Source organism: Periophthalmus magnuspinnatus, chromosome 23 (assembly GCF_009829125.3).
Source record: "Periophthalmus magnuspinnatus isolate fPerMag1 chromosome 23, fPerMag1.2.pri, whole genome shotgun sequence".
In the NCBI taxonomy this organism is placed as follows: domain Eukaryota; kingdom Metazoa; phylum Chordata; class Actinopteri; order Gobiiformes; family Gobiidae; genus Periophthalmus; species Periophthalmus magnuspinnatus.
In genome coordinates, this window is record NC_047148.1 from 7968161 (window position 1) to 7994363 (window position 26203).

The window sequence follows — 26203 nt, forward strand, 5'->3', positions numbered from 1 at the left end:
AGGCAGCCAGATCAACCAACAATCACAAATTCTTTCCAATTTCTATGGAAGTTCTTACAGTATGTGAAATAGCTTGTTCTGAACATAACTTCCCGCTTGTAACTGCATTCTATCTCCTCAACTTTAAAGGTTATCTGTGTAACATTTCTTTTTAGGGTCTCCCACCTGTTTGTCGCCAAGGAGATATTATTGCATAGTATGACATTCCATTTGGTCATCCTATAGGCTTTTCCTGTTATATTGATTATACCTTTTCTGTACAAACCATCTAAAGTATATGTTTTGTTTTCTTTTTCATGTTTCTGCACAGGCGCACTGTTAGAAAAACTTCATTGTGAATCTACCATGTCTATATCTCCATTGTCTCCATTGTCTACAGAGTCTACAGAGTCACATGACCTCTGTGAACCAGTGGATGGAAAATGCCATTACTTTGGGATTTCTATTCCTTGGGACCTTGTACAAAGCTAAAACTGTGATGCATACTGCTGATAATACTGTAATGGAGTCAACTGAAGCAAAAATCAGCAGGATATCATTACCAAATCACTGTATGTTTGATGGCGCAAGTTGATTTTACATTTTATTGGGAAATAACCCGAGGATTACCAGTTTACGTTGAGTGCTGTTGTTGTGTTTCTGGGCAAGACATGTCACACACATTGCCTACTCCTGTTACAGTAAGGTGACAAAGAGAAGGGCATCCACTGTACAAATCTGCCAAACCATGTAACGAAATCTTTTATTGAGGTGGTTATAACTCAGACAAAAGGCCCTAGAATTAAGTGATGCCAACTGGGCCAGCAGAAAGTGGATGATGAATAAGGGGGCTTTATTGCAATTCATAATTTAAAAGACACAATTATGGAATAAACTTACCCCAAACTGCCATGAATACAGCAAAGAAAACTGTGGCTCCATTGTCAAACAGGTGGGTCACCTGGGGCACACAAGTTTTATATAATTTATGTATCACATCCATGTGGTCTATGGACATTATTATGGAAAAAAGGGCCAGTACCTTAGCATAGATACAGCTGTCTGAAAGTCTTAGATACGGACAGTACTGGTCACAGATGGGACACATGACGATGTCTGTGGCCTCACAGATTTCTTTACTGAAGAACAAACTCAGATTAAGGTATTTTTGTACAATTTAAGAGAACTACATGAATTTTAAAAATGAGTAAAATTAAATAAATAAAGACTATATTTTCACTGTAGGTGCACAGAAGATGTAAAAAATTGCAAAATAGTAATCCAAATGGAAGAGATGGTTAGCTGCATATGGGTTAAAACGACACAATGATTTTAAGAGGAGGAAGGTTTGTGAGCTCTCAAAGGCTGTGAGACAGACTAGATTATTCAGGAATGAGTAAATAAAATAAAACAGGCAGGTCAAAGTTAGTGTAATAATACATCATTATTGTTGTATGTTTACCTGACCTGGCAGTGCTCCAGAGTAAAGAGTCCATAGAGAAAAACTAACAAACCAACAAGTGCCGCTGGGAAGAGCATCCCAGTGTACCAACCCAGCCAGGCAAAGTACAGGCCAATCTTCTCCCCAAAATATCTCCTAAAACAGAATAACATCATATATTCATGCTGCTGCTTGAGGTTAATAGTTGACTCAATATATTAAATTGCAAAGTTAAATGCAGTAAGTAATTATATACCGTATGAGGTCAAGAGGCTGGTATTTGTACCATACGCCCCACCAGGCCCAGCACTCGTACAGTAGGTGTCTGTGATTCTCCGCTCCATGAGTCCGCACCGGGTTTTTACTGTGGTAACTCCCCTGAAAATAGATGTATACATAATAGTGAGAATAATCATATATAGTGATCTGTCTGTTGTTTTTTTAATAATAATATACAATTGACACAGAATGAAAAAAAAAGATTGTACAGTGTAATTATACTGTACTATTCATACCTCATGGAGAGGAAATGCTGCCTCATAGGAGTTATTATTCAAAAGACGATTTAGCCCTGCACAGACAGAAAGCAATAAACATGCTGAATATATATTTCAGTTGCTGGTCTATGACTTTGATTTTGTGTACAGTGTAAATACAGCTTACGTACCCATTTTGTTCTTGCCCTCTTCATACTTGACCCTCTGCAGGATGTGGTGCACAATGCGACTCCGCGTGGCGTTGTTGAAGAAGGTGTCTTTGTTGTGAATGATGAAACTGTGGTGAAATAAATGTTACAGGTTACACATCTGTGAGCGCCATACTGACTTTTGAATGGTCCAGGTCATGAGATACGTCAGCAACTTTTTATGAGAACAGAACCATATTCTTCATATTTGACCCATCACCCACCAAAATCACCCCCTCAGAATCTGACTCTGATCTGTCATATTAAATTACCCACTCATTTTATGTCAGCGGTACCAAGGAAAGATTGGCCTGAAATATTGTACATGTTTTTAGATCCTTATCACTTTAAAATGAATATGTTCTTGAGGATGTAAGACAAACTATAAGTAAGCCCAAAGTCCTAATGCCATGAAAAAGGGTGACTTAAACTTGATCTTTGTCACATAGACTAGAAAAATACTAAAATAGCCTAGATCATTTTTAAAACTGCCTAATTGTCTGTAAATGTGGAGACAGGAGTAGTTTAGGTGGTAAAGTGATAAAAAGATCCTAACATCAGCCAGTCCATTTTGTTGTAACTGGGACACCTACTATGTATAAAAGCGGTATGAGTGATTGGTGGTCAAACAGGCTTCTAGCACAAACAGCCCTAGAGCAGTTGTGAGCTTACAATAATGAGGAGTGAAAGAATAATTCAATGTAAGCCATCTTTGAGAGCAAAAAATAGGATTATATGTTTGAAATGCGTGGGACTCACTGGTGAATCCTGGATCGACTGAATGGTGCAGTGAAGCTCTCCCCCTCCTCCAGATCAGGCAGAGAAGCGGTGAACTTCATGGGTTTACGAGGAAGAAAGCCCCGGAACTTATTAATGCGCTTCTCCATCCTAGAACACAGAGGACAATGTTATTTAATAGGTATCCAATGTGGTGAGATCCATCTACTGCAGTGGATCTGTGTTCTCTCACCTGCTCATGAACTTGTGCCGTCTGTGCTTGTAAAAGATTTTCCTCCTGGAGAAATTTTGAAAAGCAAAACGTACAGACATAATTACAAAACGATTTATTTATTTGGGATTTGTAAGTTAATTTTGGACAAAAAACATGATTTCATCAACTTTATGTTTCTAAAAAATAAATTAATAAATAAATCTAGCAGGGTTTGGGATATGTTTTGCACCTAAAAGGCATCCGGATGTTCATAAGCTCTGCATATCGACAGAGGACGTCCCAGGGCGCATGCAGCTTCAGGAAGATGACATCGCTGTTTGTTAAGGAGGCCTGTAAGAAAGCATTTATCACAAAAGTTATTATGGCAAATGCATTTCCAAGCCTTTTTTCTAATGTTGTGTCTGACAAACATTTACTAAATGGATCTACTTTAGCAGCTAATATGTATAGCAGAAGAGTACTTGTGTAAAGTGTGGAGATAATAGTAGCTGTAATGCATGTAGAGACAACTGAAATTTTCAAACACACATTCTTAAAGTGCTTAAAGTGCAACAACAGCTGCAGATGGAGATGGTGACTGAACATAGAACCAAAGCGAAAGATGAAATTATACATCTTTTTAGTGCGTTGATAGCACTCATAATGTATTCCCCGATGAGAGGAGCAGTCTATCACAGTAAACCAGGTGCTTCAAGAGTAGAGAAATCAGGTTTAGGAATAGGAAATGTGGAGGTATTGCCATGCAAAATGATAACTTATACTTTTAAGTAGTATTTTTTTGTTTGTGTGGTTAGATGCACCAAGACAACAATTGTAACAATTATATAAAAACAAAAACATTTAGGAGTAGTAGTAGTAGGAGTAATATCTTGTGCCTTTCTGGTTTGTCCACCGATGATATATGCTGATGTGTCTTTGGACAAGACACGGCACCCATTTTGTTTATCCCCGTCACAATGGCTGATTATAAAGCATTTGGTATTGGCATTTTGGTTGCCTGGCAAATCCAGAACGATATCTCTCTGTATTTTTTAGACAGATGGATATCAGTCTGTTCCACACAGCCTCCTTTGTATCTTGAGCCAGAATCAAACATCATCGTGCAATCAGATTTGTTTTTGTCAGTAATGCATGTAAAACGAAGGAGCTCATTGGTCAACTATCATTTACAAACAAAATTACATTTCTCTTACCATCATATTAACAGAGTTTGTTTGCTTTGCTCTTTGATTCAGCAGTCCCTTGTGATATTATGTATTGCTTAAACTTCTTACTACACCTCACTTCTCTCTCTCACACACACACACACACACACACACACACACACACGACAGTAGCTCAGTTGGTAGAGTGTTTGTCCACTGATCCATAGGTTGGCAGTGCAATTCTAGCTCACACAGATGAATGCTGTCGTTGTGTCCTTGGGCAAGACACTTAACCCACCTCGCCCTCAGTGTCAGCGTACACTGGTGTATGAATATGTGTGTGAATGGGTGAGTGGTTCCTTGTTGTAAAGCGCTTTGAGCACCTTGAAGGTGGAAAAGCGCTATAGAAAAATGTGACCATTTACACACACACTGTTTCTGTTGTCCAGGATACACTGCAAGAAGTGTTAAAAACCACAATATTCTCTGTCTAATCCTCTGGTCTTGCAGGAAGGTACCTTTTTTTTAATTTACATGTCTGCATGTCTATTGTTTGATAACTCTATTGTTTGTACTCAAATGGTAATGTAAGATATTACCTCTCTGAGCTAAGAAGGCCAAATGGCCAGCCAGACTTCATTGCTCTGGGCCCACTGCCTGCAGAAACTCTGTCTGTCAGAAGTGTGACCTTTTGTTTACCAGTGCAAACATAATGAACCAATAAAGACACTCTTTTTGAATGTTTTGGTATTATTTTACAGATAATTTCCACAACAGGAACCTCTTATATAATTCATTTGAGCTCACCTCTTTCTCCATATGCAGCCCCTCTGCGCGAATGTTCCTCTCAAACATCTCCCTCTTCTCTGTCTGAGCACTGGACTTCCTGTAAACTAGGATGTAGTCGATCCGTCTCTTCTCATCAATGAAACAAAGTCCACTAGATTTACCTTTCCCCTGAAGCACACAGAGAGGTCTAAGTTAAAATACTCAATCACTAAAATGGGTAAACTTATTTCTGACCTCTGCGTTACTGGTGTCGGACTTGCTGTTGTCATCTGTGGTGCTCCTGTGGGGGGCAGCATTGAGCAGACTGGAGTTGTCCTCTGCTCTGGACAAACTGCTGCTGTCCTCTGTCCTCTCGCTCTCCAACAAGACATTCACATCCTTCACAGCTGCAGCACAAACAAAAGGAAAGAGAAGGCAGACATTTTCTGAGCACTCGAGCCTCAAGTCCAGGACAATACAGGATGAGTCAAACTTGCATAAATGGATCAAAATACTACTTTGAGTGAGCTAATGATGAAGGAACACCATTATAACATGGTCAAAAGTTCACAAAGGTCAGTTTTGTTAATATATCCCCTTTATAGAGATTATTATTATGATCATGGTGATTTGTCTTGAAAATTACATTTGGTTGTCTAAAAAGAGTGTTTTCTATTAGCATTGTTATATTGAAAGTATCAAGTTGCAAGTGCAGAACAGTGGGTGAAAATTGACATTTTTTGGGTGATGCAGGACAGTACAACAATAAAAACACCCATGAAGCAATCAGAATGCAACTTTGAGTAAGCTTATGATGAGGGAACATTATCGTATATCACATTATTAAGACATGGTTAAAAGCTCATTAAAGTTGATTTTACATAGGTCCTCTTTAACCAAACTATGTGGACAACAAGTTGAATCTATATGAGCTGAACTGTTGGGACACTATCAGCGTGAAGCTGTTTATGTATATAGTGAAAAAAGACATAAAGCCAAATAGTGAGAAAGCAGACGATGCAGAGAAGGATAGGAGATGGATGATTCAATGATAAACAAGAGAAAATAAAAGTTTTGTTACCAAGGTGAGGTACATCATCCTGAGTGTTGCTAGAGTCGGGGGGTCCAGCTGATGACTCCTCCATGATATGTGGGTGGGCGCAGGGTGTGACCAGGGGGCGGGGCAGGGGTCTTGAGGTCTGAAGGGTGGCTCGTCGACGAACCAAAGTCTGCCTCCGAGACTCACACCCATGAAGAGGGGAACTCACACCTACACACAGGGTCAAGAGATCATTTATACTCGATATCATAAAACTGCAACGGAGTTTGTGAATGTAATGATGTTATTGCTTTGATTGAAATGGAACTTACGAAACCAGAACAAATTACAGGTCCGAAATGTAGAGAGATGTACCCATTCACAGCAAGATAGATGAGTTTAATGCCAGACTGTGGGACAATCAAACCAATGCAATAAAATCTCCATGGAGAGAAGCAGCACCAGAATAGTTACATTTTAAGCCCTAAAGGGAACATAATTCCTTTACCGAATACTTCATATTTTCCCATCATTGTTTTGCTGGTGTCTCTTTTGCGTTTAAGCTGTAACATTCAGTTTGAATCATTGTTATTTTTAAAGATGGTCACTAGTGGCTTTCACATAAGCTCAAACTATGGTCAAATTAGAAAACCATTAGAATAAAGTCAAAGTAAGCAGAATTATCATTAGTTTAGCTCTTGTATTTTCTAACTTTAAGTAGTTTTAGATCACACCGCTATCTCCAGGAGTGATTCATTGATTTGGTCAGTATGACTAAAGTCCTAAAAGACTATTATCCTCAAATGCACCTCACCTTACTTACTCTCAGTGGGAACGCACTCGCAATTGGCCCTATTTATCAAACAGACTGCATTCCCCTGAGCGGTGTGATTCACAGCTTAGCAAAACGCCTTACATCATATGGTTCTAAATGGGCCTATCTGTCCCTCTGTGATTCCAGGGGGAGCAGGTGGGCTATGGGACAGGGGCGGTCTGCACACCATAATGTGACAACAAGAATGATTCAGCAAAACTGTACTGCTGAGTCCCTTGGAAACATTGGCTGAAAATGCTCTTATTCTAATGCTAATGCTTGAAGACTCAAGAGCCTATAAATCTTAAAGCTGGCACTCTGTTGTAATATAGAAATAGGATTATAGTGTAAAGAGAATGGGCCAGAAGCATGTATTATCAAACAGCTCCCAAGTGTCTCATGTCCACACTTACTGCTACTCAAAATGTGGTGTGTTATCACGTTTTCTGGAACATTGTATTTGCTAAGTTGATTTGAGCTGCACATCTTAGACTAAAGCTGAAGTTTGCCCTTTTTCAAGTTTGGAAGTAACATACAGCTGAAACCAGAAGCTTTCATACACCATACAAAAAGGCACTTTAAATGTTTCCTTTTTTAGGTCAATTAGGATTACAACAATATTTATATGTGCTAAATGCCAGAATAATCAGAGAAAGAAAAAATTTCATTACCTTCTTCAAAGTCAAAAGTTTACATACATTTCATTATTATTTGGTACCATTGTGTTTGAACAGTGTGGGTCAAACGGTTGTTGGCAGAATTCTTTGTCCATCCCTCCATACAGAACTGGAGTAACTGAGCCAAGTTTGTAGGCCCCGTTGCTCGCACATGCCTTTTCAGGTCTGCCCATACATTTTTCATAGGATTGAGATCGGGGCTTTGTGATGGCCACTCCACAACATTGTCTTTGTTATCTTTAAGCCACTTTGTAATCAGTTTGGCAGTATGCTTTGGGTCATTGTCCATTTGCAAGACCCATTTGAGCCCAAGCTTTAATTTCCTGGCTGATCTCTTTAGATGTTGCTTGAGTATTCCCACATGTTGTTCTTTCCACATGATGTCATCTATTTTGTGAAGTCCACCATTCCCTCCTGCATCAAAACAACCCCACAACATGATGCTGCTTCCCCCTTATTTCACAGATGGAATGGTGTTCTCACGACATGACATCATCATCTGGGTTTTCCTAAATTGTTTAAAGCCACAGTAACCTTACTATATGTACACTTATGACTTTGAAGAAAGCAATGAAAAATTGTATTAAAAAAACCCTTCTGTCATTATTCTGGCATTTAGCAAATAGAAATAACTTTGGTGATCCTAATTAACCTAAAACAAGAACAGTTTAGCCTGGGTTCTTAGTTCATGTTAGACAGTCAGAAAAAAGTGCATGTTTCTTTTTATATAGTGTATGTAAACTTCTGGTTTCAACTGTAGCTCTCAGACTTTTCCTAATTTCCTAACTTTTCACACAAATACAGTGTGTATGAAAGATGCTACTGGGGATGCCACGATATCAAATTATTGTGAGAAAAAACGTCACAATTAGGCCTGTCATGTAAATTACTATATCGACTTGTCGTTCAATATATGTTAAAGATGGAACAAAACTTTTTGGGGTTCAATATTTAACATGTGTACATTTTATTTGCACTACTGGAAAATCTTTGGTTGTTTTTGGCAATATGATAAGATTTGAACTGTGGAGGGTTGAATAAAAAACTTCTATGACTCATTATAGGTGCAAACCAAGTACTAAGTGTTTCATTCTGCTATTTATTATCGTGATAGGTCTAGTCACAATCTAATGATTACTCATGATTACTGACATCATGACTAAACAGTGAAATCATTAATTTTCTTTCATTCACATGCAACACATTGCTGTTCATCTACTATGTGGCCCGTTTTCATCTCCTTCACCTTACTCCAATTTGAGCTACTAGCCACATCCACGCACCCAGACTGTAGAAGGTGTTATATAGTGTCAATAGTTTTGCATATTTTTTGCAGCTGCAGAAGTATCAGTCACCTCAGACAGCGAAAATCTGATAACTAGAATAATAAGATAACCCAATAATTAGCCCAAGAGAAATCTGATTATCAAAAACACCTGGTGACATGTCATGTCAGTGGATTATTACAGTAACTGTTCAATCTAACAATTTTCTCTTTCATTTTTGTCTTTGCCACTTTGATTTGGCCTTTTTTGCACAATTTTCATTGTCAAAACCTCCACAGGTGTGAACAATCCGATCTGGACAAATACAAACAGAAAATACTGAAGAATTAGTCTCTACATTTCTGACAAATCAACAAAAATGTGCGTCTGTTTGAGCGGCAGTGCTCAGTACCACGCTGTTGACCTGGTTTCAGCGGCAGCACAAAGGAGTCTCATTAAAACACAGAACTGACTTCTATAAATACGACCTCTCTGTGGACTGGCTCTATGTTCACTGCAGTTCCTCCCATATCACGTGTGTCAGAAAACAATTCAAAGATATGAGTTCTCATTTATATGTAACTGTCAGCACACTCCAGTTTAGAGAAGAGGGCAGGGGCAATGCCTTCAGTGTATTGAAGATATTCAAACTATTATTCACAATATTATTATTATTTTCTTCATATTGAAGGTATTGTTCAATTAGATTCAATCATCTTGAATTAATGTTTATTATTAGTTTACTATAATTCCACAACCACATCCATGTTGACCTCAGCTGGACATGTGTAAATGAAAACAATACAAATACAATACAAATACAATACAAATACAATACAAATACAATACAAGAATTTTGATATAAATACATAGTATTTATATCAAAATTCAATAGTATTTAGGTTTGTAGATCTTTTTGTGCATTGAGTTGAATTGTAATATGATCTAAATGTGTCAGCCTCAATATGACGCTCCTTTTATCCACTGCACCCACTAAAATATTAAACATCGATTCATTCAAAATTCAGGCACCTCTTTATGAGCTGTATATTGTGCAATGAATACTTGGCCTTTAACAATTTTTTTAATGTTTTGGTTTGAATAGAAACATTTTCATTGTAAGTAACACCACAGTAAGTGCTGCAACACTGAATATTTTTAAATGTGTAAATGAAATATTTATAAGTAGCCCTGGGGCGACAGTGACTCAGGTTTTAGAATAGCTGTCTAGATTGGCAGTTCAATCTGTGCAAATAATCAAATTTGGATCAAGATAAAGATTAATTTCTAATCGTCAATGATCAGCTTGGGTGTTTTTAAGCAAGGTCTACAGCCAGTCCTCAGTTAGTAAAAGCATGTGGTTTGGAACAGTTTTGAAGGCAGAAATTGACTATTTATTTCTGTTAAAGGGCAGTGATTAAAAGTATTTATTGTTTATGTTCAGGGAGATTAATATGTTTGCAATAAGACAAAATACAATTTAATGGAAATTGTGATCAATAGATGAGAAAAAAATATATGAATAATTTTTGTCATCTCAGCCCAATCCTTCGATAGGTTATGTTGCAGAATGGCAGCCATCATTTTGTAAGTCAGTGTCAGGGCAGCAGTGGTTGCAGAGGTAGCATAACGCAACCAAGTATCAGAGGTAACTTAATAATAGCCTTGTTTAGCATTTTGAAAAAACAAAACGTATTCCTTCATCAAACAACTATCTACTATAACCTTTATAGATATGGATCAGTGATGGAAAAAATGAATAATAACTGGCCCCAGCTCTTGTAAGATGTAGTTTTGTTCAAGAGTCACCCACTCACTTCTCCAGCACATCACTCAAGAGAAAACCTGAAGACTGCAATGTGGGAAGAATCAAAGATAGTGTCAATACTAATCTACAACATAGACATGTGTACAGTCTATACTTACAAGAAACAGGAGGTCAATTTTCAGTGAACCAAACAAAAGTGCCCCACCATAACATTAAACCTACTCCACAAATCAGTCAGTCGAAAAGTCAGTGCAGTCAGTGACAATTGCAGAGCAGAAAGAAAGGACGGAAATTGTGGGGGTTGGACTAACAATGTGTTACCAAGGGAATGGGGTTGTTTCATAAGAGAGTTCAATAAGACTTTGGCTCAAAGCAATAGTTTGAGGCAAATCAGTGGTTGTTATATTTCTTGTTTAATCGATTCAAAGTGTTTTCAATACAAATTCCAAATGGGAAAATATTTGTCATTTAAAATACTAGGGAATTTGACATATCCTACCAGAATATATATAAAAACATTTGACAAATGTAATCAGGAAAACAGCAATAAATTAAGCAATAATTCCAACTCCTAAAAAGGCTTTAAAGGTTTATTACTGCAGTGTGTGCATGAGTGGTGGTTGGAGTGCCAGATGGTACAGATTGACAGCCTCACTTCCATTAGTCTACCCCAAGGCAGCTGTGGCTACGTAAGTGTCTTACCAACACCGAGTATGTAGTGAATAAGGACTACAGTGTAGTGCTTTGAGAGGTTATGTGGTGCCTGTTAAGTGCATTGTAAAGTGTAAGATATTTTTAAGGTTTAAAATACTGTGCATATTGTATTATTGTGTTCCCATTAGGTGATTGTGTGCTTTGTCTTTTACCGTATCTTTGCCCTCGGTGTATTACAAAGAATCAGATCTTCACGTAGTAAGTTTAGGGCTGACTGTTTACTCATCACTTTGTTTTCTAAGAATAAAAATGTAAATGTTAGACTACTTGTTTAGTAGTCTAACAAAACCATACACACAAAATAATAAATCATATCCATATTATTATGTGTAATGTGGCACCATTTGTTAGCTGGTGCGAGGGCTCTGAGCTGCTGTGTGTCCCTATTGGAGATGAGGGTGATTTCGTGCCTTGTGCTTTGACACACACCAAAGACATGACCCAGTTCTCCCTCCTCCACATCGCACCACAGGGAAGTGAATGACAAAAACATATTCATGGACTGCAGACAGCTGAAAATGAGCAAGAGAGAGGTGCTTATGTGAAGGTCAAATGCTCCACAGACACTGCGATGAGTGGAGTGAGGTGATGACAAAAATAACCAAAGTCAATGGAAACTCACCGCATCAAATAGGAGACTGGTTGCAGCTTGTTCCATCTCCAAATGAGCAAAAGCTATTAAACTACGCTTTGCCGCTTCTGCATAGCCCCCTAACCCAATATAACCTTGCAAAATCATAACAAATAAACACCACACATCCCTGCATCTCTTACTCCTCTCCCCTCCTCTTTAAGCTCATCTTGTATCTGTCAAAATGTCTAAACATCAATGATAGTAAATGACAATCAAATCCAGTCTGTATGAAAAAAGAAGCATGAGCAGAATGTTTACAGTGAGAGAGAAAGAGTGCAGTGCAGTCCTCCAGGTCGACCAATCAGGAAGCTTGCTGGTCTGACAGGAGCCAATCAGAATAAAGGAGCATTGGAGCCGCGGGTAGTGTTGCGGTAGCTGCAAACACAGACAGGAGGCAGTGACGGCAGACTTTGGCACTGAGGGTCAGAGGCGTGGGGCAATGCTGTGAGGAATGTTGAGAATTTGAAAACATTTGAGAATTATTTGTCTCAGAAGGAAAAATATAATTAAACAAATTGCGCAATGTGGATGTCTGTGTAATCCCTCAGTCGTCCAAGTATGATCCCTAGTAAAACTGGACAGAAGGTGACAGAACAGCCGTAAAGATTAAATGTTTGGTTTTAAATTGTTAATTGATATCATTCTGAAACCCACAGATAACTCTGGTCACTTGTTTTCTTCTTTGTCTTCTGTTTTTGCACCTTTCTACCCATGTATTCACTAGAGGGCTGCAAGATTAATTGCAATCGAAGCAAAATCGCAATCTGAATGAACGCAATTAGTAAGTCACAAAGGCTGCAATTTTTGAAGTACAGTCCCACCATTTCTTCCACAGACAACAAAATATCCTGTCTTATTCTGAGCAAAAACTGCTAATCCTGTAGTTTAGATTAGTACAAACACGTCTTGAATGTCATTCTTGTATTAGTTTGTCAGTTCACATTTCAGTACTGGATTCTATTATTCAAACATAAACTGCACAACTAATCGCAATCACAATGCTTGTCAGAAAAATGGCAATTAGATATTTTCTTCTTTGTACAAATGCAAACCCTCTTATTCTGTAATATTTTACTAGCAAAGTAGCTTTTTCCCATGAACCCAAAGGTTAGCAGTTCAATCCCAGATGCATACTTACCTTCAGTATCTGCATACACTGATGAATGTGTGCTGTGTATAAGGATGATTAAAATGCTCAATAGAAGTGGAATGGTACTACATATATTGAGGGTGTTTACCATACTGATGTCTTTTTGGGCAAGAAACTGGCTTTGTAAGAATGCATATGTAAAAGTGGTTGGCCTGGTTGCACTTAAGCCACAATATTTACTGTAAATTAAGGATTAAATTATTGATATCTATTATTCATTAATGATAGTGAACTAACTACTCATGTGTTTTATTCTGACATTTATTTATTGCAAATGATGCTTTATGACGTGTTTAATGTTCTCCTGAGTTTCTGGTTATTGTGTCAGTGGCATACAGTGGTTTTAAGTGATATTTTCTGTGACAACACTATCACACAGATGTTTTTATGGTGACAGGGCACAGTTGTACTAGTTTGCAGATATGTGTACTCACTGGAGGTGTCACAGATGGTGTCCTGGCTGGAGGTGGACAGGGGGGTGAGAGAGAGAGAGGCAGGGCAGGACACAGCCTCCAGTCTCTCGCTCAGGACAGGGAGAGCAGAGCCTTCAGAGCGCGCTGTGTCGGGACTGGGCAGGTTAGCGCTGCTCTCTGTCAGGGGGCTATTCCAGTGGGAGAACTCAATGGCCACCTGCCCCCCGAGGTCAAACCCTGCACCACACAAAAAAAAAATAAAAGCTTGATTCTCATTACTCCATTAACATTATTCTATTAAGTAATTTGGATATATAGAACTGTAAAATGTTCAGGGATAATGCAAACCATAGTTCAGAAAATATTTGGCTTTCTGAGTACCATCAAAGCTAAACCAAGCCCTGAACTGAACTGCGCCATTTCCACAGTAGTTCCAACCAGACCTGACCAAGAAATGACCAGTTAAGTGAAATGGGTCTCACTATTGGCAATATTCTCTCAACTGTGTCTCCCTCTAGTGGTAGCCCAAACCCTCACCTCAACGTTGATCCCATTGCAGAACATCAAATGATTACATTGCGTGTGTAACATGTATATTGAAATGTGCATTGAATATTCTCTGGAGCAAATCCCATTGTAACTTTGATTAACAGTGATGTGTTGTCTCTGAACAGTCTATTGGTGAGGGATTGGATTGATCCAAAACAGATAATGAACTGCACAGGACAAACTGCTGTTTCACTGCACAATAAGAACTGACTTTAAATCACCATCTGCACCAAAGACTGGCCCCTCACACAGACTTAGAGCTTCATTTCAAAACAGTTAAAACAGTGATTTTTTTATATATATATATCATTTTTGGAATAGAAAAACTGATACTTCTTAACAAATACATTTTGAATTATTTTGACACCTAGATACAGTATTTAAATTTAGTCATTCAGTAAATACAGAAGTGGGAAACATGCATCCTCAGTGTGAGCGGACTTGCATATTCACAAGCCTGACTCAAACCCTAGATTAGGACCTTCTCCTGTGTGTCTCCTTTGGCTATAATCTTCTACAGTATGACATCTATCTCTAAGGAGAATTTTCTGAAGAATGGTTTTAACTTTCTGTTTCCATGGAATCGTGTAGGTGACATGCTACCTCCTCCAGAAAATGAATCAGCAACTGGTGTTTAAGCAAAAGTTTTTAAGTTTTTTGTTTGTTATTTGTTTTTGTTTTTTACAACTTTAGATTTGTTCATTACTGACAGAAAAAGTCATGGATAAGTCGATTGCAATCTCAGCTTCCAACAAGGTAGAAGAGAGATACTTAGAGTCGGCTTTGCCACAGCTACTGAAAAACATCCTTTTTGAGAACACAGCAATCATTTCTTTTGTTTAAATAGTAATTTTTGAGCCTAATACCAAGGTCACTTCTAAACTTAAGCATGTTTTTAAGTGTGGATTTTTTAGCTGAACTGCAACAAACAACTAAAACACTTTTTAGGGGACATATACAGCACAATGGACATGTCTTAAAGTCCAGAGCAGCTACTGAACCCACCCCACAGAGCCTTACATCAGCACTGAACAAACACAATCAATATGTGAGCAGAGGAACACCTGCCCCACCTCCTCATGCGGGACGTCCCACTGCAGAATAAAGGGAGAAAGATGACGCTCATATATTAAACACCGTATAAAAGGGTTTCACTGAGGGCTGAGCAGAGAGCTGGGTCTCCCCAAATGATGATCCAGTCAGCACCTGCAGGGACTGAGGCAGAGGAGACTCAATTTGCTCTCAGGAGAATGAACTCAGCAGAACAACCGCACAGGGAATGTAGCAAAAAACTTTAGGGTTTGGTATAACTTCTTTGCTGCCCTGTTTAGTAATTGGAAGAGTTAGTATAAAAGTGTCTTCTGGCCTTATATGGCAAAAAACCAAAGGATACTTGGCTTTATGCAAATGTATACAAAAAAGCATGCTAGTCTGACAGGGCACAGCCTTTAATATCAATCAAACATTGTAATGGAGGAGTAGCCTCAAACCTGGCAAGCTACACATAACATCTTCAGAGTTCTCCAAAGCTTGTAGCCTCAGTTGAAAAAGAGATTTAATAGGTGATAAAAACTAAATCTTAATTCTGGGATTTTGTCATTGGATAAGCCAACTGGAGCACATTGGTCTAAAGCATGCATGACAAATATAGTATTTCATATTTATGTTACATTTGCCTTTATCCTGAAGACTTATCATTAGCAAACAAAATGGCTGACACTCTGTATTTTTATGGACCACATTACAAGCCTCATCACCTCGTTCAAAGTCACCTGAGGGACAGAGGAGGAAATCTACACCTGAGCTGCAACCAGACGACCTCTAAAACCCCCACGTGTGCAGCCTTGTCCTGTGTACTGTGTAATAAGCACTATACAGTCACAGTAATCAGAAAATACTGCCTGCCTAGCTTCCTGAGAGGGAGACCCAAAAGACTACAGGACCTCCATACCCTCCCCTAGCTCCCACAGGTAAGTATCCCAGAGCAGGTGCACCAATCTGGGCCATTCGCTGCACCATGCCCCCATAGGCACATGGATGTATGTGGTCTAATAATAAAATAATGAGAACAAGTGGGAAAGTCCTGTTTTCCCCAAACAACTGTAGACAGAGTGAAAAAGTCTAACACAGCAGAAAATCAATGCATGAATAATGTTCCTGTAATCAATATTGTACAAACATATTGGCTCATATTTGTAGAGACAAAGTTCACAACAAATTTTTTTATTTGATTTTTGATTTTTAACTTTGACACAAGATAGTTTTCTCCTAGTATTTCTATCAGTATTTATAAACTGAAACTTTTCCTTCCTTTCAATTTCACTATGGACATAAAGCAGAATAAGGTTTTGTTGTATCAGTAACCACACAAGATTCAGTCTTATTTTACTGGATTGTGGGTCGATGTATCTGACCTTGCAACAATATCATATTTGACTGTTATTGTTGTTGTGAGAAGAAACGTCAGGGTTTTACGTATAACGGACATCAGCTAACCATACATCAGCAATTTTCTTTCATTCACATTATATATTTCCATTCTTCTATTTTATGTGATCCGCTTGAAGTTAATGTGACAGAAACAGCATTATCTGGAGTCCAGATTTAATTAAATGACCAGATTTTGCTTCTTAAGTGGTCACGATTATTAATTTTTAGTCCTTACAATTAGGCTATGACAAGATGGCAGTACCACCGCATCTTTGAAGCTAAGTAGGGCTGGGCCTGCTTAGTAATATGATGGGAACTTTTGCGGCACCAGTGCCTCTAGTCTAGGCAAGACACTTCCCCCACATCACCTAGAATGAATGTGGTGTGTCTATGATTAGCAGCCTTGCTTCCATCACTCTACCCCGGGGCAGCTGTGGTTACAGTAGCTCACCACCAGTGAGTGTGGGATGACTGAATAATGCACAAAATTTTAACGTGACTTTAAGCATCTAAAAAAGTGCTATATAACGAATGCATAATTTTGACATGCCTGCTTGCTACCATGACATTCACTTTTGGTTCGCTAGTTCATTTCAAACTTGGACAGTTATAACTATAGACAGTTACTTGTTTCAGAATTGTATCTTTTTGAATGTGGGTTGCATATACATTTACAAATACAAAGATTTCATTTTTCTTTAGATTCTACCCTCTTATCACAGAAAATACATGAAAAACTTTGTATATTCACTGCTGCATGACTTTCCCTGTTAGTGCTTATAGATTTGGGTGTGACAAGAGTTGCTCGGTCACTTTGTTTTGTTGTTCTATTAGAGTTTAAACAAAACCACAGAAGCATTTGTCACTCACCGATAGTGATCTGACTGACGCAGCTGTAGAAGGTCCCGGTGGAGGCATTGTAGCTGCCACTGCTTGGATCGCGGTCTGAAACAGGGAAACACATTTAAACTGAATACAGCTTTAGTCCAAAGTTACAAGTAATCTGAATCTAAAGCAGCTTAGTGTAAGCTTAAAGGATAGATCAGAATGAGAGGCAAGATCACAATAATTAAAACATCAACATTCAAATACAGTTTTATCAGGCACGCAATAAGAATGTGATAAAGTGACAAGACACTTCACCCACATTGCCTATGTATGTTACTTACCAGCAGACTGGAGTGAACGAATAATGCGTTTATTGCTTTAAGAGTTTAGACAAGCTTGTAAAGAGCAATAGAAATATAAGGCATATCTTTAACTTTGCTCAAATAAAATTATATGTTAAATATATTAGTTTGTGTTGGTTTTCTAGCTTACCTTTTCACACCATGGTGGTGTCATACCACATTTACATAACATACTGATATTGCTCCTTGCACGTTGCTGAGTGGTAACTACAACATCTATAACTAATTATAATTACTTTTACCGGTACTTTCTGTTGGAGCGTCTCAACAGAAATGCTGACTCTTCATGTCTCTGTGTTACATGTGCATAGGACACTCGCCCCTTTAATAATTGCTCCAGAGTGGGGCACCTTGCAGCTCCTCTTTGTTATTGGGGCCAACTGTAAAAACTGGTTCTGGAGCAGTCATGTCAGATTAATGCTTGGCCTGGTTCAAAAACTTTCTCAAAGTTGGAAAAAGGGAGGAAGACGGGAGGTTTGTAAATGTGCTCTTGCAGATCTTGGTTTGCATTTGCAATATTCAAACGCAGTGCTACAAATTGCTGTCTTTACCAAAACAGTGCCTGGTGGGAAGAATTTCAGAATTCAGCCAACTACCTCAAAATTTCTCATTGATTTATTAGTAGCTATAAAGATGCCCAACTTTCCTCTCCCCAGTCACTTCATTTGTGTTCATTTATATCTCAAGCCCCATCCACAGATACAGTACTAATTTGATGAGGGGATCTCACAGCTCCTTTACGACTGTGAAAATTGTAATGTAAAATGTATTATTGATATTGTGTGTCAAATATTATTGCACATTTTAATGAAAGAGACAAGTAGAAATCACAAATCAAACATTAGAATGGGAAAATATGAAGCCCAGTAATTTCGGTGGATCTCTCTAGGACAATATCCACAGTTAGTGTGAGTGTATTTTCCTGGCATTCTATAGAGCTGGGGTCATACTGTATTACTTGGGGCAGTGAATCTTAAAAATCATCACAAGGATAACAGACAGAAGCATACACTGACAGACACATACAGGTATTCACTTCCATTTTGTATTTTGGTACTGAAATTCACTGATCCATCTATTTGGCCACGAACGGGTTGGAACATTAGCTAGGCCTATATGTCATATAGTATTACACTAATCTTGAGCATCATTTAATCAGACATTAGAGTCACAGTAAAACACCATGGTAACAACAATGTAGTACAGTGGAAATATGTTATTATAACTGTGTTTAGGGTGATTGCATAATCATAGAAAATAGAATAGAAGAAGAATCTGTAATTGTGCTTTATTTCATAGTTATACAATGGATCCTAAATGTAACCTTAAAACTTGTGTGAGGAAATTACATGGCTAGTATTTTCTTGATAATAATATAAAAACTACAAATGCACATTTTCCCTGTTAGCATGTTATTTCATTACCACGCTATTACCATTGTGCACCATTATTACCATTGTGCTGTCAAATAAAGCACTGGCCATATTTCCGATATGGATTGTAGATCAAAGCCATTGTTCTGCTACTGCACCTGATATAGATTGAATATTTCACTCAATCCAAATTTACAGTCACCCTTTGAATTTTAATGGGCACTTTGCTTATGCCTAGATCGGCACTAAAACTGGCCTGAATGACCTTGGTGATAAATTATGCACATGGCACTAACTTAGGGCTCATATGGCTGTAAACATTGTACATTTTCCCCTTGTTTGTTGGTTCTTATCTGTAAACCGTGGAGCTGTTTGAACTGAAGCTAAAAAGACACTGTCAGTGATTAATGCCTACTCACTGCTGCAGGAGATTTCTGTTGATTTGGCTGAAAGCGAAGGCAGTTTTGTACAGAGAAATACAAGCCCCATTCGAACACTCTGGGGTTTTGTGTTATTGCAAATAATGAGGTTTCATGTTCAAACAATCACAACACAGCAATAAAAGAACAAGGTCTAACTGACTAGTTGACTGGTTTTACTGCATTTAAAAAAAATCTTTTAGTTGTTTAGTTGACCAAAAATTGTATTAGTCGATTATTTCATTTAGATTATGGATATATTTATATGGGATAACTGTTGAAAGGGGGTATGGAGTTAGTTAGCTGAGTGAGTTTAAATTACCTTTTTACAGATAAATAGCTTGTTCTCTAGTGCTATTCTGAATAAATTTGCATGACCTCCCATACAGTTGGAGTTTTGTGAGTGTAGTTTTGAGAGCCTTTGCCGTAACCCCTTTTTATTGACTGACAGACAGGGCGTCCTTAGTCAACCAAGAAATGTTTTAGTCGCCTACAGTCCTAGTATAATGGTCTTACTTCAAATGGCAAATAACTTTTCCACAAGAGAATACCAAAGGCCAAACACAAGACCAAAATAGTCATCCATCAATTAAGTTGGGAATAAAACTGGACAAATTCTGAATTTTGTCATTTGGATATAGACTTGCATACAGGAGTGTTTTTGCAGAATAATGAAACAATAAATAAAGTATGCAAAGTGACATTTAATACAAGAGAATATGCCCTGAGCTCTATATAAACAAACATTTGATTAGCTATACTGTATTGTGTACTTTTGTCACATCACTGTTGCATATTTAAAGCAATGAATACCAGTGTTTTGTAATCAGTACTGTTATTGAGTCCTTGGGCAACACACTCATTTGTGTGAAAGCGTGGGTGAATGATGGTGGGTAAAGAGATTGTTAGGCTTGGTGCAGATTGGCTGCCATGTTTTGTTTTACTTTTTGCCAGTCCCTGGGCAGCTGTGTAATAATTATTATCTTTGAACTACAGAAAAGTGAAAGAAGTGTGTGACTTTGCTTTGAAAGGAATGAAAAGAATAAAAGGCATTATGCAATAAATCCAAGCAAGTCATTATTAATATCAGCTGCTAATTGCTTGAAATCCTTGAGGCTGTTATACACCTATATCACTGAAGTTGGGATGTTTGGTTTAATTTTCTATATTGAACTGTGTGAATATTATAACATAATATTACCGCATGAGTTGTGACTGATGAGTTTGATAGACAGTTTGATAACCAGAGATGTCAAAACAAACCATCTCTTCTCTGCTTTTTGACATTTGATGTGGTCTAAGTGCTAACTATACTTGTCAAGATAACAAATTTTGAAGCATAATATATTGCTACAGAGACGTATTGTTTGACTGTTTCATTAAAAGACATGAGCTGCAACAAATAAATAGCAGAATGTACCAATAATTAGCCAGAAAAGGGACTAATTCAACCCTCCTCAGCTCAAATCTTATTACAACAGAAATACCCAAAATCTCCCACGATAAATATAGAGGCCCAAAATATATTGTTCCAGCTTTCATATATTTAATGATTAGTCACTATAGTAATTATCATGACAGACCTAGTGCTACTACTCAACACAACTCACTAATTTTACTGTCTGTACGTAAATATCACATGACTAAAATAACCAGTATTAAAGAATGACTTTAAGTTTGTCATCAACGCTCCACTACTGGATCTAATCTTTCTTCAGGTCATTTTAAAATGAATAAATAAAGACAGATAGAAAGAAAAGACCTGCAGACAGACAACTATCCATACTTAAACCAACACCCATATTTTAGAAGTGAAGTCATTTAAACTAATGTACATATTGATTTTTAGAGCTCTAACCTGCAGACCCGGAGGACAGTCTGGTAGTGAGGGTGCGCTGTGGGCTCCTCTGTGGCGTCCCGGGACACAGTGCCTGGCCCTCGTCCTGACAGTGCACACAGAAGAGAGGGCTGCGCTCTGGGCTGTCTCCACTCTTCCTCCTCTGCTCTGGCCCTGAAGCCTGGATCCTCATGGCTGCTCCTCTGGGTGCCGGGGCAGCTGCAGCATCGTGCTCTAGCATCCTCCTCTGCTCGCCCCTCTCTCCATCTGAGTCGACCGGCACAGCACTGCTACAAACTACAGCACTGGCTCAAGCTCCACCCCTCAGTGTCAGTCTGTCTTTTTGTAATTTGTAGTTTATTGTCTTTCAGAAAATTGATTTTTCATTTGCAATTCATCCCAAATCTAACAGTCCTTCATTGATACAGTAAACATAGCCTAAAAAAGAAAATTAAAGGTGCACTATGTAACATTTTTGATAGATGGTACGTCACCTACTTGCATTTATGGAGATGTTATTGCTTTCCCTCTAATGTTACACAGTATGGCACTGAACTTCTCTATATCCATTTAGACAAGCAGGTGATGCAACCAGGCCAAGTTACAGGTCAGATCTGTGGAGAACTAATACCCCACTCACAACATTAATGCATGTATTTCATGGTACGTTTTACAATAAAAACACAGTATTTGTATTAATGAAAGACGCCCTGTTGTGGACCATTACAGGCAAAGCAATAAGTTAACATCTCTATAAAGACAAGGTGACTCCCCAGAAAAAAAGAAAAAACATGTTACCTGTGCACCTTAAAAAAAAAAAAATAATTTATATATATAATTTTTATTTTATTTTTTTTAAGTAAAATTTGTAGCTTCAAATTGTAGGCCCGTGTTGCTATATTTTATGATTATTAATGTGTTTTTATACACTTCCCATTATGAATAAACGCAACCTGTACCTAAGATATCAATGAAAGTAAGATCAGCCTACCACAGTTAGCTTAATGAGGGACACCAATGCACCCGGATTCCACAGAAGGGTCCAAAGTGATCCATTGATGAGATTTTCTTGTTGTGAGGCTTAATCATCATGCTGCTGACAACAACACAAAACCCGGTCAATGTAAATAATAGTATTGGCAGCAATAAACCTGAGACAACTTGGGGCTGTTACATTATAGATACTTTGCACGGTAGCCAGTGTGTGGGCCCCCCTAGTGGCTGTGTAGTGTCGGTGCATGCAGCTAGACATCCCTGAGTCCTCTCGAGGCGGGAATACTACGCGTCAGTTAAAGACATGGGTGCCACACAGACCCCCTGTAATTACCCGGCATTGTAATTTATCAATGTGTCCAGCAGATGGCAGAGTTTCCTTAAAGTTGAACGTGTTATGAAAGGTTATTGAGTTTGTTTGTGCCTACCTCGCTACAGCCAAATCATATCCTTCACTGTATAAGCGGATGAGACAATGATCTACCGCAAAATACACAATAATTTGAAACAGAGCAATCTTAAGTTTCAGAGGGAAACACTTTAGTAACACACATCTGGATTTGCGTGTAGCCTACACCAGAGAATCACTAGGGGGCGCGCTGTGGCCTTGTTTTACCAGCAAAATTGAAAGTGCTGTTTTTCATGTACAGTGTTGAAGTGTGACTCAGTGCTGCACGTGATCAGTTGAGTCATTCTTGTAAAATGCTTTTGTTTCATATTCCCGCTCACCGTAATGTACCCTACTCTACCCCATAGATCACTGACCAGTCTTATGAAGAAGATTACTCACCTAGATAGTCGATTTAATGGGCCTATGAAGAGGCCAAGGAGGAGAGGTTCAGACAGTCTAATTGAGGGCAACTTTGTCAAAGGACATCCTGGTACTGGCTATTAGATTTGCAGATTGGCCTACAAAATAATGTAAAGAGATCACCATGTCAAGTAGAAGAATACTTTTATTTCTGGGGTAAAGGTGCATTATATATGATATGTAACCTGCTTGTCTCCATGGAGATATATATGTTTAATTACATACTGTAGAACATTCCAGGTAAAGTGATATGTTCTCATTAGAGACATGTACCTTAAAACAGTATTCAGTTTTGTAATATAGGCCTACGAATAACCTCTAAATTAGGGATGTCACAATATCAAATTTTAGTATTAGGATTATTATGAGAAAAAACACCACAATTTAACAATTATTCACAATTATTGACCCCATGACAAAACAATAATGAAATTGTTAATTTTATTTAATTTCTGCTATGTAATATGTAACAGTAGTGACCTGGTTTCTGAAATCAAACTTTCTGAATGATAAGTAACATTGGGGTGACATAAACAGCTACATTACATTAATTGTACTTTTTTGGAGTATAGATAGAATAGAAATCACTTAATTTTGATTATATTGTGACCTGAATAATCATGATTACATGGCCTATTATTAATCTTAACGGTCCTACTGATGCTACAAGTATGACTGAGGAGTGATTGTTGTCAAATGTGAGTCTATACTATTTTTCCCCTTTGTTTTGATACAAGAGCCATGTATAAGGTATGTGCATTATGGTACTTTCATTGAGCTCTACTTTCACATCCTGTTCAGTTTTGCAGAATCACCGTTATTTCAGTGAAAAACACAGGCATCTGTAATAGGGGCATTCAGAGTTCACCAATGAGGGCAGGAGTTTACATTTGCACAAGGTACACTGATGCAACGCTTTGAAACTGCAACTTGTGACAGAAAGTACCTGTCCTCTTATTGCAGAATTATTTCATCATCAAAGTAATCTAAGAATAGTTATGATTGTTTGTTACTGATTTATGTAAAAATAAGAATTGTACTGTGACAACAGAGAAGATTTGACAAAGAGAGCATTATTTGAAATTGGCTGGAGTGACGCACAGGAATAATGAATAAGAGGTCAGTGTGGGTATCACCTATTGTTGTGTCATTCATAGGAAATACAAGTTAACCAATCGGCTGTTCGGCTGAAAAAAATAAAAAAAATCAAATGATCACGTATAAATAAGTTTTTCTAAATTTTCTAAATTTTCTAAAATAAATTCAAGGTCTGCTTTGTATGTAAATTTGATTCTCTCTTTTGAGGTTGCAGCTTAGTGTTACTCTGTTAGTAAAAATGAGGATTAAATGAAAAGAAAAAGAAACAGAGCACATAAAAAACAATTCCTGATTATAGATTTGTAAAATATTTCCAATATTAAGATCGATTTTGTTCAGATGTGTCATGTTGAGAACACTGCTCTGTGCAAAATAAATGACATTTAGGAATTATAAATGCCACGGCCACACATGATCAAACGAGTAGAGTGTGCTTTATCTACTTTTTCTACACTGCTGGAGCAAAAAGACAAAAGCTGAGGGTACTACCAAACACTGAACTCATGAGCATCATGTTTCTCATTTATTTAAATGAGAGAGAGACAGGGGGAGCCGTCCACAACTGGACCTCACCAGCTACAGCCAAATAAATACATGCTTTGTTCAAACACTGGAGTTTACAAAAAGAGCTTTGAATTAGAGATGGAGTCAACAAGAATCACCCATCCTCTTTCCTCAGGATGGGTGGGGGTTACACCCTGTATACTCTTTATGAGTAATTGTTTTCTGTTGAACTATTTTTTGTTGATACAAAGCAACGGCTTAAAATGGAGAGCATTTAAATATAACATGAAATATTTAAATAGAAAAGGGTGAGGTGATATGCTTAAATAAGGTTATTCCATTTTTTGAGTGTAATTATTCTTTATCATTTGGGAAGGTCTTGTGTCTTTTCTTTAAACACCTTAGTACCATGCTTGATGCATATTCAAATGCATTGAAAAACCCTCCTGATGGACTCCTTACTGAGACCTTGGGATGGTTACCGGATGACAGCATTTTGAAAGTAGCCGTTTTTCCACTGTTGCTCACTGTACAGACTTATGTATGAACAGTGTGTTACTTCTGCTCTCCCGTTAGATGAGCTGGCTCTGATCTGGCCTACGTGAGTCAACACACATCGGCTCACCACATCCATGCCAAACCAATGCCAAGCCTGGAGCAGACTGAGAAAAAAGGTGTCCTGGGTTTGACAGACCAGCCCACTTAAGCAGCAATGATATAAACTTTGTAGACTAATGAGTTTGTTACACAGTAGAGATAGTCAAGGGCAATTCTGTGCATCCAAGTTAAGGGAAGCTTAGCACCCAGGGAGTAATACCAGGTAATAACATGCCACATACTCTTTCTTATCCATCTCTCTCCATATCTTTTCATCAATTTATTGGTGCTCGTGGCACCTCAGAGCAACTCATTCAGCTTGCTTTTTGTTGTTCATACCTCTGTGGTTGTGCCCCCCGTGATATTCCACTTCAGGAATGTTATTGCTGTAGTTTATTCAGGTTGCTCCATTAGTGTCCATTAGTGTCTCCATTTGTAAGGTTTAGTTTCTGGTTATACTTCTCCTCAATACTCCTGGTATCTCTCTCTTCCATTTGTAATAAAAAAAGATGGAGCTGAGTTCTTTAAAAAAAAAATGGCCACATCATTGGAAATAAAAACTTGAAGATACTCATCTATGTTTCAAAGCTCTACTCTTTTTTCTCTACCATACTTTACCTGGAATTCCTATTGACAGGATTACCTTGTGTGAAAGTAACCTTCCAGCTACTTTAGGATCCTGATATATTGTCCAAGACTATTACCTTTCCTTAGATGCTTCATTATTTCTATGCTAGGACAAGGACAGAAGTGTGTGGAAAAACAGATTTACGTGAATCGCAGTGCAGACTGTTTGCAGTAGTCTGGGGCCTGGGCCCTTCTGCTGTATGAAAATGTTTTGGTTAAATTTCAATTCACAGTAACATACTTCATTTTGTGAGTTACATATGTGTTCGTGAGTAGTGGTTAGTTATGTGATTCATTCATAGGTACACATCTGTTGAAGGAAAAGATTTTA

At 38.0% G+C, this 26203-nt stretch overlaps 1 protein-coding gene across 1 annotated transcript in view; it reads right to left on the reverse strand.

The window, feature by feature from the left end:
• Window positions 1-21546, reverse strand: part of LOC117391481 (anoctamin-4-like) — a 35169-nt gene extending 13623 nt beyond the window's left edge. Inside the window, exons 1-15 of the mRNA XM_055231738.1 lie at window positions 21264-21546; window positions 17294-17368; window positions 13466-13681; window positions 6052-6240; window positions 5226-5377; window positions 5010-5159; window positions 3287-3387; window positions 3076-3120; window positions 2865-2993; window positions 2088-2194; window positions 1936-1991; window positions 1677-1798; window positions 1442-1576; window positions 1022-1118; window positions 880-940 (exon numbers count right to left, since the gene is read on the reverse strand). Coding sequence (XP_055087713.1) covers window positions 880-940; window positions 1022-1118; window positions 1442-1576; window positions 1677-1798; window positions 1936-1991; window positions 2088-2194; window positions 2865-2993; window positions 3076-3120; window positions 3287-3387; window positions 5010-5159; window positions 5226-5377; window positions 6052-6240; window positions 13466-13681; window positions 17294-17368; window positions 21264-21483 — 1855 coding nt within the window. The 5' untranslated portion in view covers window positions 21484-21546. The remainder of the gene's footprint in view (window positions 1-879; window positions 941-1021; window positions 1119-1441; window positions 1577-1676; window positions 1799-1935; window positions 1992-2087; window positions 2195-2864; window positions 2994-3075; window positions 3121-3286; window positions 3388-5009; window positions 5160-5225; window positions 5378-6051; window positions 6241-13465; window positions 13682-17293; window positions 17369-21263) is intronic.
• Window positions 21547-26203: the final 4657 nt, after the last annotated feature.